General features: G+C 45.7%; 1 protein-coding gene across 1 annotated transcript in view; it reads left to right on the top strand.

Moving 5' to 3' along the window:
* Positions 1 to 15,682, top strand: part of RAB11A (RAB11A, member RAS oncogene family) — a 23,354-nt gene extending 7,672 nt beyond the window's left edge. The window contains exons 2-5 of the mRNA XM_019503963.1: positions 6,860 to 7,055; positions 8,070 to 8,263; positions 9,693 to 9,773; positions 14,049 to 15,682. Coding sequence (XP_019359508.1) covers positions 6,860 to 7,055; positions 8,070 to 8,263; positions 9,693 to 9,773; positions 14,049 to 14,188 — 611 coding nt within the window. The 3' untranslated portion in view covers positions 14,189 to 15,682. The remainder of the gene's footprint in view (positions 1 to 6,859; positions 7,056 to 8,069; positions 8,264 to 9,692; positions 9,774 to 14,048) is intronic.
* Positions 15,683 to 16,604: the final 922 nt, after the last annotated feature.

The raw sequence follows: 16,604 nt of genomic DNA, 5'->3' as shown, positions 1-16,604 counted from the left end.
CAGACATGGTCTATGTAACCTTAGTCGCATCGCAAGTATTTTTCATGAGAAAAGTGAGGTTAAAAAAACATGGTGGCATAACTAATGCACTAATTCTGGGTGGCTTCTGAATTTCTTAATGTCACTTTCTGACCTGGATTATAGAACTTGATGTAATCTAAATATCAAGGAGGTACCCTAGATGATCTCAACTGGCTTTAACTTGTTTGTGTCTTTTTTTTTTCCTTATGTTTTAGATAGTATGTAATCTTTAGAAGGTTTGGTTCCAGTGTTGGTTACACCTTCTGCGAAACTCCAAATTTGAGACAAGCGAACCAACAAACTCGCTTCTCATTTCTGACAGTCAACTGATTTGAATGTGCCAGGCCAGAGGAGTTTTACTTCCTTCCTTCTTTGCATCTTACTCATTTTTCCAGCTTTATTACTAAATCAAAGAAACTCTTCTGAAACTGGACAAACCCGCTGGTCTGCATTTCACACAATGCATTTTGTTGTCTCATACTTGCTCTGTTTATAGGAAAAACCCATCTCCTAAAAGCTTCTGTTTTTTTAGCCTGCTAGTAAGCCCTGTATCAGAGCCTTTTTTTCCATTACAAACTAAGGTGTTTTCCTCTGTAGTTGAATTACTGTCTCCTTTGAATTTAAGCTTGGAGGAATAGATTGGTAGTATTTGTATTTCAGTATCTTTCCTCCTTGCAGACTCTTGGAGGGCTCCTCCCATGTTTCAGAGGGATAAAAATGTGTAGGCACAGGGCTTCAGTTAAATGGGTTTGATGTTCTAGATGAGGGAGGTGTACCATTAAGGACTGATACTTATATATTGTAGACAATGCAGTCTTGTAGTACTAGCTTAGTTAATTTAACTGAAACCTGAATGTATTTTAAGCTAGGTCTTAACTTTTATTTTAATATCATATGTTTGATTTTTAATTCAGGTTTATAAGAAAGTTAAACTACCCAACTTTTATTCTTTTGTCTGTCATTTTTTTTCTCCTCTTAGAGTTTGGTTTTCATGCAATGTAAGGAGCAGAGTTATATGGTCATGTTTTGGACATCTGTAGTTGTAGTTCAGGCTCTACTGGGTTTTCATTCCATACCGCTGACATTTCGTTGTGCACAAATAGTGGTGTTTGCAATTGGGTTTTTCTTGTTTTGTCTTGTTTTTTAACCCCCAAAACCTCCCTAATCCTTAGCTAACTGCCATTGGTGTAAAGCATTGTCTGCCAAGTAGTCTACTGAAGCTAACTGCATTAACAAATCATTAAAACCATTAAAAGCTCCCTTCTAGAAAGATGGCCAACTATTGGAGAATAGAAATTCATTTATGTGAATTTATTAGATCTTACAGGTTTTGGGACAAGGTAGGGTTCAGTATTCTCACATTTAAAGGACCATGTTTAAGTTTTTAAAACTCTTAATTGCCCCTCATGAGACAGTAACTGTTTCCTAAAATAAACAGATTTAGGGTAGTGACAGTTCTGTTATTAAAATAGACTTTTGTACAGTTTAACAAATCCCAATTATTCTCTGCTGTTTTGAATAGCAGTTAGCCAAATAGTTCCTAAAGACCAGATCACTAGTATTGCTTTCAGAGATTAGGTAAAAACAGCCAGAGTTTAGCTTCAATCCAGAGGTGCAGCAGGCAAAAATGAACTCATTAAGGAAAAATCATTTGCAGTCTAACAGGGTGACTAAAAATGGAAAGTTTCAACCTGAAAGGTGAGGAAATGATTGCTAACGCTCTTAAAATACTAGTTAGCAAAATGCTAATTGACTTTCTATATTAGCTAGCCAACAAAAATGTGGAGTCAAACTGTTTGAGAAGAAAATGACTCTTTCCTTCTAATGTTGTTGGGCTTCCTGCTAACTAAAGTAATGCATACATCTGAGACCAGATTTACGTATTACTTTAGTTGTCTAAGCCCCTCTCTCTTGCTGCTAGTATTTTTCACTTTCTCTATTTGCTCCTTTATCTCAGAGCTGCTCAGATACTGGGTGCTGTGTGCACAAATGCAGGCTGATTCAAGGGGTGAAACTTGCTGTGTTAAATCGTAGGCCAGGGCAGAACCTGGGACTATTGTTAATGTCTTTGTAGTAAGTTCAAGCTTGGCAAGAAGTGCTAGGGGGAAGCAAATTGCAAACACCAACTTTTTAGTGCTGCATATGGCATTACTGTCCAGCCCTGATGCTTTCAGGCATTTACATTTCACTTGGATGACATTTCTTTTCTCTATACTTCAGTCCTGACGAGAGTTGTAGTGGCCAGTATCTAATAAATGTTGAAGCTAGAAGTATACAGTCTGTTACCAGAAAGCTTGAAATCCAGCAGTGTGTTCATCTGTAGTTTATCAAAGGTAGGCTGTGCCAGACTCTCCTGATTATCTTTTTCTGAGAGAAGGCTGAAGGAAGTGCATTAGTTGTGATCTGTCTGAATTTTACTAACATGCTTTAGATGGTGCAAAATGGGATATTATTTCTAAAACTGGAGAGGAAGGAATTAGTAGAAGAATTGTGAAGGTATTGGCTGTAAAGGAGGTAACAGTGTGTAGTGCTGAAAGGGGAAGCACTGAGCGGCTTGAGGTTATGTTCCTCCAGGATCTTGGAACTGGTCTTGTTCGCTCTCTTGATTTTTATGACCCTGGCGCACAAATTAAAGGGGCAGCTAATGACATTTGCTGAGGATGTGTTTTGATGCATCATCAAAACAAGGGCCGACAGGAGAGTGTAGGAAGAACTGGACAACTTTGAGGCTGGGAAAATGGTACACAATTTAGATGCCTGCTGGGAAAATGCATAGATCAGTTCCCTGCAGAATGCATGGCGGGGCCCAGTGTTGCTTGTCACTCGCTTCATAACAAACTGGTTCTGTGCCTATCTGGTAAGTGCATAGCGACCTTCAGGCCCAGAGCTTGCTTTGTAACTTAAGTGTTCTCCCGGTAACTCTGTATTCATGGTGTTTGTCCAACTTAGAGTTGAATATACTCTTCTTAACTTGGCCAGAAAGAAGCTTTGAGAATGAGGGGTGCTGAGCAGTTTGGGGGCTATAATACCACGGCAGTGACTGTGCTGTACGCTTATTGAGTATTGTTTCCCAGTAAGCTGGGATGAGCACTTGGCTCTGGCTAAGCATGTGGCCTTGTTGTAGTTGGATCCCCGCTTACAGGAGAAATCCCTGCTACTAGTTGTGAAGCACGTGACTTTGCCTTCTGTGCTATTGAATCTCTGTTTAGTTAAAAACACCGGAGGGAAAGGAAGACCTGGCTCTGCTCCTTGACCACAGATGTCGAGTTGCTGATGGGTTGCCTCCATGAAAAAGGCAGGTGTGATTCTGATACTCCATCAAGCAGGCCACTGGTGGTAGCAGTTGGGCGGGGTCAGCTGCACAAGACAATAGTGAGAGCTCCTCTGAAGTATTGTGTACTGCTCTGGGCATGCAAAAGGTGAAATTGGACTGAGGCAGGTAGGGAGAAGGGCTGTCAGGCTGAATGGGGGACTGAAGAGCCTCTGAGAGAGACTAGAGGAGCTTAGCCTGTTTAACCTAGTGAGCACATGCAGATGGCTGTGACTGTTGGGTCTGTAGCAGGCAGGGACTGGACTGAAGTCTGCCAGAGTAACTTCGGTTGGTTTTGTATACAGATGTAAATGCCCCCAAGTGGACGGCTGACCAGCTAGCCGGGAGTCACTGTTTGCAGTAGTCACTATTAGAGGGTCCTGCTAGGGAGGGGGAGGATGGGATGGGGGAGCAGGTAATGGTTTGCTCATGTTGAGCAAACAGATACCCTGGAGATGGACAAGGACACGTGTCCCCCTGTGCCTATGAAACTTACTCTGGGGTACTCTTCCCCCCCCCCCGGGGTATATTTTAGCACAGATTCCAGGGGGTCTCACCAGTGTGAGGGTTTCTGTTGTGTGCCCAGTCCGTGTCCATGTTGGTGCTAACAAGCCATGTCCATGACCAGCGAGCACCAGGGAGAAAACGAAAGAAGCCTAGGGACAGTGTCAGCACAAGAACAAATTGACACGAGCTGGAAATCGGAAGAACATCTCTGACTAGCAATGTTCTTCCACAGCCTTGCAGTCAGAAAAGATATGGGGGGGAAATAAAGTTAGTGTTAAGAGGCACCTTGATCACAACATGGAGAACCGTTTCCCTTTCAGAAATGAATTCCCTCGCTAGCAGGGGCTTATACTGTGTCCTGTTCAGCCCAAAGGATTTGTGAGAATATTGGATGCTCCGGGAGGTAAGGAGAGCTGTCGTGGCTGTGTGAGGAAGGGCAGCAACTTACTGAAGTGTTGCATTTATTGCTGTTTATGCCATGGATAAAAAAGGTTGGCCTAATTGTACAATTATTTTCAAAAGTTAATAATTTTGCTTTTACAGTGCCTCTATCTGTCAGAGTGACCTTGGGTTCCTGCTGACCTTGAGAAGTTCCCATGGCCTCCTTCAAGTGGTGCTGGATTGGCCTGGTTACATGGAGGTGTTAGACGGGGGGGGGAGGGGGGTGTGTGGAGTGTGTCCACCAAATTGAAACGCTTGAATGTGGCCATGGGAACAGCTTGCAGCATCAGCAGCTTGGGGCTCCGTGTGGCCCTGAGAACTGGGGCAAAGGAGTTGATGTAGCCAGAGTTTATGGAAAAACCTGAGTCTGCCTCTTTACTAGCGAAACAGCCTACGCAGTTTTGATGGGGTACCAGTTAGACATCAGTGTGACTAACTCTCACGAGGGCTGAGCAGCAAACATTTGGATACCTAAGCATTTGGACATTTGGGTATCCTAGGGGTTCTCTTCTAACTTTACTTCGTTACCAGATGCTATGTGAGATTTTGCTTAGCAGGGATTGAAGGGTTCTCCTTCCCTGTCTCTCTTGAAGGTGTGGGATCTCCCCATGGCTTCATAATTTCCTGGCTGACAGATGGGTCCCAAACACTTCAAGGCAGTATTGACACAAGTGAGTTTTGCCATCAAAAGGGAAAACCGCTGGCAAATCGCCGGGCAATACGTGTGCAATTAAACGACTTGTGCTTTGCACTTATGTTGTTATAGTGCTGCATCTCCTCACATTTAGCTGTGTAAGCACAACTAAAAACTCAACAGGACTGAGCTGTCAGTTTGACTAAATGACACATTTTTTTTGGATCAAATGTACTTCTATGTCACCAGTTTGCAAATGGTCAACAGACACCAGGTACGTTTGTACAGAGCCACTCTCTGTGCTGCATGCAACTTCTGCAGCTTGGCAGGCTTCTTGCTGAGTCAGCTGGCAAAGGAAATCAGAAGGATATTAGTTTTGCTGAAGTTTTCCCAGTAAGGCAGTTCTTCAGGCGAGCATTGACTTTGATTTTTGTGGCAAGGGGGTAGTTTGGAAGGTGCTTTGTTGGTGGGGTAGCCTTTTGATGACTTCTACTTGCCAGAGTTGCTATGCATTATTTAAACACACAGAAGACTGTGTGCAGGGCGACTGCTGTGTTAATCTACAGCAGTAGCGAATTCTTTTCCCCCCTTGGCAAACCTAAGACTCAGCAGGGATTTTGGGGGGAAGGGGATCGAAGCCTTGTTTAATAAAATCATTTCACTCAGATCTTTGTCTTGGGACAGTGCTGCTGTGCTTCTGAAGGCTTTCTCAGCCTTGCTTCTGCCGCCGCATCTCAGCTTCTTGCTGCAGGACAGCTAAATCTGTGGCACTGAGAGCAAATATGCCTTTTTTAGAAAGATGCTAACAATATAATTTTTGACATTTAAGTGTGAGCTCTCCTTTGCTGTGACTGCCTCTGACTTGCTGCCAGCTCTGTAAAGGTTATTGGCCTTCCTCTTTTGGCTCTCATGTATCTTCTGTTTATTTTCCCTGTTATCAGTCTGGTACCTTATCTCTGACAGGGCATGTGATCCTCCAGCTGGGCCATTGTTGTTGCTGTGAATCAAAGATGCGGTATGAATGTGCTGCTTCCTTATCCCGGGTGCGAGCCTTCTGGTTATAGTTAAATTAATATGTTTAAACTTGACAATATAGTACGCTCCAAATTGCCCTCCCAAGACTGCTCGTTCCTCAGAGTTGGATTTTGGCTCTTTGCTGGTTTATCTACTTTCCGTCATAGGCGCGACCACAGCTGAATCTCCAAGCCAGCTCATCTGAGAGCTGGCCTTATCAGAGGTTTCAGGGAGTGGGGGAAATGCCAGCTCAAAGCTATCTTCCTGCTCCACTGATTCTGGAGCTGGGCAAAGGCCAAACCGACCCTCAATCTAACTTCCAGGCCTGCACTCAGTTCTGCCGGGGCTGGTCCGCTGCAGAGTCTGGCTGAACTGCAGTGCACTGCGGCTTTGCCCCCGGGTCCAAGAGGGGCAGATATGATATGAGGCTGACCACGTTGCGTCTTGCCACCCCAAGCTTTCTGAGGCTTTGCTGTTGGAGGGCTTTAGGTCCTCTTTGCCTTATCACAAGGCATGAAGGGTGTTGTGGGGGTGGGAGAGCAGAGGCTGGCGCTCGTGGACTTCTGCTACAGCTTGCACAGGAACAGTGGGCTCCAGCCTCCTCATTTTAAGAAGAAATCGAAGCGGTGACCTTCTGTGAGGTCCTCAGGCTGCTGTAGCAAGAGCCATTTTCTCTAGGGAAACCTGCGGGTTTTTTTTTCTTCCTGCTTTGCCTGAGTGCAGGGTAAAATGTGAAGCCAGATCCTTTCCAAATGGTGGATTTGGCACCTCTGCTCCTGGAACAAAGTGGAGAAGTAAAACCTAGCTACTGAATGTTGTTTTCTTCCAGCATGTCACTTTGAAGAGGAATAAGGTACCTGAATTAAGTGCATTGCAGACAACTTTCAGAGTACTCTGAGTCTGATTTTGGTCTTTTTTTGTCTTTTTTTTAGTTGTCTTGATTGGAGACTCTGGAGTAGGCAAGAGTAACCTTTTGTCTCGATTTACCCGCAATGAGTTTAACTTGGAAAGCAAAAGCACCATTGGAGTGGAGTTTGCCACAAGAAGTATTCAGGTTGATGGGAAGACAATAAAGGCGCAGATATGGGACACAGCAGGACAGGAACGATACCGAGCCATAACGTCCGCGTAAGTGTTAAGACACTGCAGATCCTTTGTGGCCCGAACCAATGTGGATCTAGAATTTCTTTATTCTCCAGCGCATCAGAACAAGACCACTTGGTTTCACTTGTTGACTATTCCTGAGTTTGAGACGGATTAGGTTTAAAAGTCCATTTTGGGCTAATGAATGCTAAAAAACAAACTCCTTCTATGTAGCATATAAGCACTGGTATTTTCTGGCTTATCTTAATGGGTTGTAATATCCTTGGCCTATAAGTATGGTGGGAGAACGTTACAAATACCCGACTCCCATTTTTAGGAGTAACAATTTTTTGTCTATTTATGAAGTCTGGTAAGTGTGGCCCCTTCCAGATGCCTTGTGTTTCTGGGAAAAGTGAAAATCTTCATTACAATTAATCTTAATATAGGGAATATGGGACATCCATGCATTATAAATCATCTATAACACCCACAATGTAAGTATGGAAGAGGCCTGTCAGCCAGTCAGTTTCTGTTCTTTTAAAAGGAAAAGGACTGGAACTGGGACATGCAGATTCCAGTTTGCCAGGTAGAATGACCCCAGCAAATCACTAGCCTGTATCTTTGTCAGTTGGATACTACCTGCCTGCTGTGTAGAAGGAGCTCTGAGAGACCCATTTAAATAGAAACTATTTTTAACCCACTTGTAAGATTTAACTCCACTGGGGTTTTGTCAGCTTTAACCTAAAAAGACACCCCTGTGACGCAGTAGCAGCACCCGTTGGTTATGCTGCATCTGTGGCTAGTCAGAAAAGGAGTCTGGTGGAAGCTGGCTGAGAGTAAGGCAGACAAAAATGGTAGAATCTGGTTTGCTTGTTGCAGAACAAATGTGCAAGTTGCTTTAGTCCTAATAGAAGGCCAGTTCTGGTAATTCATGTGAGGAAAGGACTGCCATGTAGTAATGAGGTAGTCGCCTCTGATTTGTCCTTTCAGCAGGACATAGCATTCTCTTCTAACTGTAGCGCCTGTTTCTGATTCACTAATGTGCTTTTCTGTCCCCAGATACTACCGTGGGGCTGTTGGGGCTTTGTTGGTTTATGATATTGCCAAGCACCTTACGTATGAAAACGTGGAGCGATGGTTGAAAGAACTGCGAGACCATGCTGACAGCAACATCGTCATTATGCTTGTGGGGAACAAGAGCGACTTGCGTCACCTGAGAGCAGTCCCAACGGATGAGGCTAGAGCTTTTGCAGGTTAGTTGATGAAAACTCTCCCTGTGGATTTGATGGCCTTTGTCTTTCATGTAGCCTTTCTATAAATAGAGCTTTCGGGAACGAAGCAATGAGCTGCTGTTTCCCTTAAGTTCACTGAACTCCTCCCTGCCTTGGTACACAGAAGTGCTCATGTTGTTTTTAAATTGAAAAGCCATCACGTTAACCCTGCTGCCAGCCCATGGTTCAGCTAGAGAGTTTTGAGCAATCAGCATATCGGTGCGAGTCTAGATGCAGAATGTCTTGTGTCCCTGAGCTCCAAAGCTCATGGAAAGTGGAGATGCCATATAATGCTAGATCCTGGGGTCCTTGTGTAGTAGCACTGCTGTTGGCCTTCATTTGGCTTTACAGCTACAGACACAGCATTGAAAAAGGAAATAGGTGGACATGAGCTGTTTGCCTAATGATTTGTTTAAAGCCACCCAGCTTATACCATAGTTTAGCTGGGGAGGCCTATTGATTAAGTGAGAGCAATCCCTCAGTCGCATGTAATTTTAGTTCAGATGACAAAAGAGGAGTCCAGCAATTACTGTAATCTTCATAAATTAACATAAGCTCAGCTCCTTCCACACTTGAATGTGGCTTTGGGTTCCTTGCATGAATAAGAATTCCGGACTTGGGCTGCTTGCACGTGTGGCTGAATGAGAACTTGTGTCTGCACTTGAATATCGGGGAAACAGGATTTTTGAGGGCTCAGATACCTCTTCCTCTCCGGCATGGGTAGAGGTATCAAATGAATGTCAGAGGGGCAGCATCGAGATCTCGCCCTTTCATTTAATGTTCATGATTGTCGAGATAGGATTGGAAGAAATGCAGCTAGTTTTTTTTTTAAATAAAAAGCTAAAGTCAGATCCTTTACCTCCCCTAGCTCATTCCCTAGCAGCCTAGTGCTGAGGTGGTGCTTTGTCACCCAATGTTAGTCTGGGTACAGAGGAGGCAAGGTACTGTGCACCTGACCGTGGAACAATTCCCTTTTCTCAGGCTACCTGAACCACCTTCTAGCAGTCAGTGCTGCTTCTGAGGCCTCCTAAGTCATAGTGCTGTGTGGGAGAGTTTTAGAAATGGCGGGGGTGGAAGTACAGAACTGCATGAGATAATTCAGAACACTTCTAATCTGTACTCTGTGAAAGTGTCAAAGTCTCTTTGGGGCTCTCGCATGGCTTTTTAATGAAACCAGGTGCCTAAAACCTAAAGGTCCTAGCGTAAAGGTCATTGCTGGTATTGGTTAGTTTTTCCCCTGAGCAGGAGGAAGACACGGAGGGGCCTGAAGTTTTAACAACTATGTTCTATCAGTATGCACTTTTCCACATGAGCTGCAGCAAATCCACTCTTTGGCCCAAACAGACAGCAAGGTAGGGAACAAGAACACAGCTGTCATCCTTCAACTTACATTGTCTCTCTGATCATGCAGAAAAGAATGGCTTGTCATTTATTGAGACATCCGCTTTGGACTCAACAAATGTGGAGGCTGCTTTCCAGACTATTCTGACAGGTGAGCCCTCCAGTGCTTGGGATGTGGGGAGGGGAGACTCCATCCTGTCTGCGTCTTTGGATAACGCAGCTCTTTCTAGGCATGGAAATTAAGGGCTAGATATTTCAAGCTTGGAAGATTCAGATCCAGTTTGCAGTTGTGCCACTCACTGACAGCACTGTCTCTCTCCACCTTTTGTAAAAATGAGGGAAATGCATTGTTTTCCAATTTCATGTAGGATGGGGGGTGTTGATAACATGGTTAAGGTTCTCAGCGGTGCTGGGGCTGGAAAACGCATCTTGGAAGGTGCCTCTCTCCGTAGCATAGGGGAGAGCCCAACAAATATCCCAGCTGGGGCCAGGGCAGGAAGCAGCATAGGTGCTTTGGTCTGGCACTTCACCCAAACTGATTAGCCTAAGTCAATTAAATGTACTTCTGTAGGAGTTTATTTCCATTCTAAAAAGACACTTGTCCATATTATTCAGTCTTCTCCCCTCCTATAACGTTTTTTGTTTAAACGTTCTCTTACCTTGAAAATTGCATTATATGGGCAGGGTCTTTAGAAACTCACCGGGCAGGAGTCCACTGTCAGCAGCTATATTAGAATGAGCATACGGAGGAGGAGGCACCTCATGACATCTTCCTACATTCATGGTTTATCTTGGAGATTTGCTAAGAGGCAGGGCCGCGACTTGCTGAAACTGGCCTTGCCTGTACTTAAATCTGTTGGATGTAAAAGGAGCAGTCCTTGGGATAATGGGCCACCTAGGATTCAGGACAAACAGAGGGTACCTTGGGGACTTTCTTACCCATGGGTGATGCATGCAGATCTCGTCCAGCTTATTGAAGATGGTAGTACTTGGAAACAGTTCTCTTCACGATTGCCCTGTGTACTAAAACAGTTACTGCTGTAAAGGATTCCTTTCTCTCGCATTGCACGAGGCTGTTTTTGAAGTACTTTATTAATGCAAACTTTCTCACCACTTGGGTTGGGTGGATTAGTAGTTAGTGTTGTAGCAATGAGACCATCCTCGATCTTGGTCTCCTTGTATTCTCTGTCTGTAGCCATCTCCCTTCTTTTCAGATTGACACTTTTGGAACAGAGACTACCCTTGTTCTGTTTGTACAGAGGCGTTATCCTGTTGTGTGGCTGGAGTGCCACAGGACTACAGATAATGAACTGTACCCGTTTTGCAGATGGGTAACCTGAGGCATGGGGACATTAACTTCCCCCATGTTCACACTGATGTTTTATGACAGCTGGGACTTGACCTTAGGGGTCCTGACTCCCATTTTATGTGCTAGCCACTATTTATGGTCCTTTCTAATAACAGAAAAAAGGCAGACATGTTCCTTATCTCCTTGCTGAGTAACTGCTCTGGCTTGGGATGTAGCGTGGGCAGTGGCTGAATGGTAACAGGCAGATAGTATCAAAAAACCTGCTGGCTGGATTTCCTGTTTTCCTTATCCCCTTGGAAGGGCTCAGGCTGTGAGCAGGAAAGTGCTGGGAGAAGCACTTCCTGACTGCCCTCTCCAGGCTCTAGCTGCTCCGTATTAGCCAGTGTGCTCTGGTATTAGCTGCTCCTGGGCCCTTTTCAGAGCTCCTTCAGTCCCCAGCTCTGCTGTTGGGCGATGCAGGGACTCTAGGCACGCTGACCAGGCTAGCACTGGTACTTCAAGGAAGGGAATCGGGCAGTCCACTGGCTAGAACGGCACAGTGGCTCTTTCTGAAGCTGGTCAGCAAATTGCCCTTAGTTCGCTGCTGCACGGTGCTGTTCCCTAGTGGATCTGGCTGCAGAGGAGACAGGACTTTATTCGCACCAGGCTGCTAAGCGACTTTCAGACTAATATACTGCTGTTGCCATGGGGAAGCAATTTACCTCTCAGCAATGGCTAGATGAGTGGAGGCTGTTTTGTAGCAGCCAAAATGATCTCACTACCATGCCTGGGAGAGCACCTCTTGGATCCTGATTAGGGGGAATCTGGATCTATTACTTGTTCCCTGACGATGGACTATGCAGCAAGCAGGAAAATCAAGTGATTGGACCAAGCCCTTCCTGACACCTGGCACGTGGCTGGGACTTGGGTTTGTCTGCGAGGTGTCGCTGTGACAGCATGTTGGCTAACCAGCTCTCAGGCCTGCAGGCCCTGCTCCTGTTCAGGAGGGGGGCGGCTGTGTTGCGGGGAACGCTGCTGCCTATTGGAGGGCATGTGGCTCGCTCCAGATGTGGGCTCCTGTTTTGGGGAGATAAAAACTGCAGTAAATAATGTTATGCTGGCAAGCTGCCTCCATCCATACTGCTGCCAACATGTGAAGGGCTGGGGGACATCTCGATAGCACTCCCTGCAACTGTCTTGCTTTAGCCAAAAGCTGCTGCTGATTTTCAGAGCCACCTCAGGCAGGCAGTTCCAGTTTGTGCTGCAGCCTGATGAAAGTTCAGCCTAATGCCTGTTTTTTCAAAGGGAACTTCCAGGAGCAGCTGTTTGGAGGGTGGAAATGCTCCTCCCCACCCCACCCCGCCACCATAAGGCAAGTGAGATGAAGGTGTAGGCTAATAAGACCGAGCACAAGAAGGGGCAGTTTGTCTTGGTTCGGTGATGCCAGGGTTAGCCGTGTTGTGGACGGGTCAGGGGTTAGTGGCTGCTGTTGGTATTAGTCACCCGATGTGAAAGACTTGCGGCGAGCAGTGTTGTGACGTGGTGTCTGAAAGTACTGCTGGTGATTAGTAACGGGACTCTGACCAGTGCTCACCCAGCTGGAGTGGAACTGGGCCTGGCTGTAGTAGCACAGCTTGAAACAAGTGATTCCCACCCGTGAGGGTGCTGGGGGAAGGACCAGTGAAATCCCATCCTGGCTCATCAGCACCTGCCTAGAGCTTCAGCTCATCCACAGCCTCTTCCAGGCCAGTTTCCCCAGCGGTTTTGGAGCTCATGAAGGCCGGGTCTCCTGCTGCCGTGACAGTTCACCCGCGTGTGCTCTGTCGGAGCTGTGGGTGGGGAACACCCTTTCCTCCACCTGCTGAGTGGGCTCGTGAGCTGGGCAGGAGCTTGTACATGGGGTGCAGCAGGTCCCAGGGATCCAGGACAGTGCTCAACTACCTGGTGCAGCCCGACCATAAACCCGCCTGGTCCCAGTGGCTCCTTCTGTAGCTGAGCTGGGAGCGTCGCAGCTCTGAATTCCCAGCTCGCTGCTTTTTGAACAGTTGCCTGTTGATGAGCCACAAACCTGCCTCCCTGCACTTGCCAGGCAAGCTAGTCAGCAGTCATGTGGCTGTGTGCAGCTGGCCTGTTTATCCTGCCAGGGAATAGAGTCCAACTTGTCTGTATTTGGCGACTGCATTTGGAGGGCTTGTTTTAAAACCCTTGCCCCTTCTCCCAGCCTAGCTTGTGTGAGCTGCCATAGTTCCTTGATGCCAGCTGCCCGTTCATTGTAGAAGCAGATACAAAGCAGCATTACTGGCTTATCTGCAAGAGGTTGCTCAACTTCCCTGTGTTGAAATGATGATGTCTGGCTGCGCACTGAGCCATTTCTTGTGAAAGGTCTGAGCAGAGTTTAGTCACTAGTGTTTAGTCCTCACTTGCCTCATTAGTTTCGTCCTCGTTTACTTGGGAGCCGAGGCAGAATTCAGATCCCAGAGACCATACTCTTGTGTACTAGGAGTCTGATCCCACCTGCCCTGCTTCAAGTCTTGGGGTCCCCTATCCCTTTATCTGGCCTCCAAGCCCTCCTCATGTATAGATTCAGAGTCTCATCTCTGCTCTCTAAACAGTCTTCTGGAACCAACATCCCTGTATCGTGTCATGGGAATCTAGCCATGGACTTGACTTTATGCAGTTTTTCACAATTTAAAGAAACTATTTGTCCCATAAGCAGAAGCACATTGGACACAGGCGTCAGGGTCTGGGGGGTAGAGGAGCAAATGTCCTGTAAGCCCCTTCTGATGGGTGGAAATGCAGGTAGTCAAGAAGCTCCATTCAGCCCCACTATTGCCTGTAAACAGCTAAAGGACATAATGGCAGGAGACCACGAAGGGCCTGTACCAGCAAGAGATTTGGGGCTGGTTCTAGTGAATTGGGTAGCCCTTTCCAAAGGAAGTGGGAACAGCAGCCATTCGGTACGTTCCTAGTATCTTTGCAGAAAAGTAGACTATCTGCTCAGTTCCTGGGTAGGGAACTGTAGTGGTTACAAAAGCCACTAGCAAGTTTTGCTCGTCCTGGACGCTTACACAGACTTCAGCATGCTGGTGTTGCAGTGACAGGTATGCACATGCTGACTTGTTCCTTCTCCTCTTCCAGAGATCTACCGCATCGTTTCTCAGAAGCAAATGTCAGACAGACGTGAAAACGACATGTCTCCAAGCAACAACGTGGTTCCCATCCATGTCCCACCGACCACTGAAAACAAACCAAAGATGCAGTGCTGCCAGAATATATAAGAATTGTTTGTTCTTTCCTAAAAGGCTGTGTATATTCCCCAGGTCCAAGATTTAAATATATTTGTAATTCTTGTGGTTACTTTTTTTTGTTGTTGTGTTCAGTTACTTTTTCTTCCTCCTGAATTTCTCCATGTCTTAAATGTGTTGATTTCAGTGTTTAAAAAAATCATTCATTGCTTCAAGTGGCTGCAGCATTTTTTTACGACGCCAGTATGTAAGTCTTGGCTTGAAAATTGTTTGGAATATTAACTGATCACTTTTCCAACAAGATGGCCACTGGTTGGAGTTTGAGAGTGCCATTTAGTAATCTGACTCAAAAAGGGTCATTCTTGTCCTTCCTAAATAATTATTGGCATGTTAACCAAGTGAATATCTCTGGGCAGGACAAATGGCATAATTTTCCCTGCCTCAAGTTGCCGTCTTGCATTCAAAGAAATGCCCATTGCTCCAAACTCAGTCATCATGCTACGTGGTTTGTTTAGTCCAATGTTATGGCTAAAAAACCCTGTCCAACAGGCAGCAGGCATTTGGCTATATGCAAAGGCACTTGAGTTGCAGTGGCTTGGTGCAAATGAGGTTGTCAGGTTGGCGAATGCTGCTGTGAGACTGAAGCAGGAGAAAGTGGTGGAAGCCTATTCACGGTGCCTCTTGGAAAATACAAGACAAAGCAACATGAGCTCAACAGCTGAAGCGCTTCACTCTAGTATTGTGGTTTGCAGCAGCTGTGTTGCTTGCCCAGGAGCTGGCCTCCACAGTGGTAACGGTATCAGAATTTGGGAATACACTTTCCTTCTGCACTAGATACAACTTCCCTCAAGGTTTCTATCGTGGACTCACGGTTTGATCCCAGTGTTTGCAAACGTGTGGTACAAAGGGATTGCTGAAGCTTCCCTGTTAGTATCTATTCTTCTGTCTGATTGTCTGGGATAGCTTCCTCACTGGGCACACTTTTTCACTAGACCACACTTCTGTACAAATAATTTGCCTAGACTGTTTAAGAATGTGTGAATTGTGCCTTCTGCCACTATATCTTGAAAGCGCTGCATAAATTAGTGTCTCATCCCAAAATTCTCCACGAAAATATCCAAGTGTTTTGGTTATTGGCACTTAAACTCCTGCAGTGTTTAATAAAACGCTGCGTAAAGCAGTAGGGGGAAATGACTGTATGGGGAAGGGAGTTGCTCAGATGCTGATATAACCCACTTGGAACTTCTGTGTAAGGGCATGCCCACGCTGCTGCACTTCTCTAGCCAACTCTCCTGTCTTGCGGTGCTCATGATGTGTAAGGCACACGGAAGGCATTGCTGTAGTCGGTCATTTGTTTTAAATCCATTTCTCCTTCCAATCTCTGGGTTTGGGAGATGTCACTTGATCTGTTTGTAAATTACTTTGTATTTTATGCATGTACTGTAACTTGATTTCGTTATTTCTTTTTTTAGATTGATTTAAAATATATTCACTCATTATTCTAATAAAGAATACGGGGGACTATTTGCCATGTTGTTAGGTTCTCTTCTTTGGGAACTGGTTCCTTTTGAAGGCTTCCGGGACTGGAGTGCAGGTGTTGTTCACCAGATGTGGAAGTATTCTCCTAAACACACTCCTAAAGCAACCAGGGAGGGGGTCACACAGCATCCTGTTCAACACGTGTAAGGATCTAAATCCCAGTATGTGGTACACAGTCATGGTCTGGTAGCTTCAAGAGGCTTTGGAGCTCTGAAGGCTGCTCCTGTCTACCTCCTGCAGTGCATCCTCCAGTTTGCACCCAGAAATGCTAACAGCTGTGCTGGTGAGTGGATGGTTCTTCTGTCTTTGTTTCTTTGGTGCCTTACAAGTGTGTTTGGGGGTATGGGAGCTGTGATGGGGTTCTGCATCACCTCTGCTGTTGCTAGGGGCTGGGGGGCACTCTTCTAAGCAGGCTCCGGTGTGGTTGGAAGGGTGATGGAAAATGCCCAGGGAAAGCAGCCTGCTGGCAGTCTTTGTCATTTGATAGGTGATGCATTCCTTTCAAGTGGCCTCTGAACGGATGGTTCAGATCCTCTGACAGCGTCTGGGCGGCCTTTTGATGAGACATAAGTGAGACTGGCTTTTTTTTGTGGTCCCCAAAGGTTCTTTTTGCAGGGTTTGAGTAACTTGGAGGTTATCAAATTACGTTGGCGCTAGTGTCCTAAACCTGTAGCTTCAACAGTGAAACCTCCACCTCACTCCTCCTTGTGCTACAGTTTTCCATCTTGGTAATAAGTCTGTGCATGGAGATTTAAAAGCTTGTGTAGCAAAGCTTTGCAAGGCATCTTAAGCAAAAAGGCATTTCAAGTTTAAAAAAAGGGGGGGGGGTTGTAGGATTAAAATACCACCCTCGTTTTCACCCATACATGCTGCCATATTATGCTGTGATAGTATCCACCCTCCTGCTATA

This window comes from Gavialis gangeticus, unplaced genomic scaffold (genome assembly GCF_001723915.1).
Source record: "Gavialis gangeticus isolate Ggan-Ray unplaced genomic scaffold, GavGan_comp1, whole genome shotgun sequence".
NCBI classification, from domain to species: domain Eukaryota; kingdom Metazoa; phylum Chordata; order Crocodylia; family Gavialidae; genus Gavialis; species Gavialis gangeticus.
Note: the sequence above shows the minus strand (reverse complement) of the source record. Positions and strands in the feature narration are given on the sequence as shown.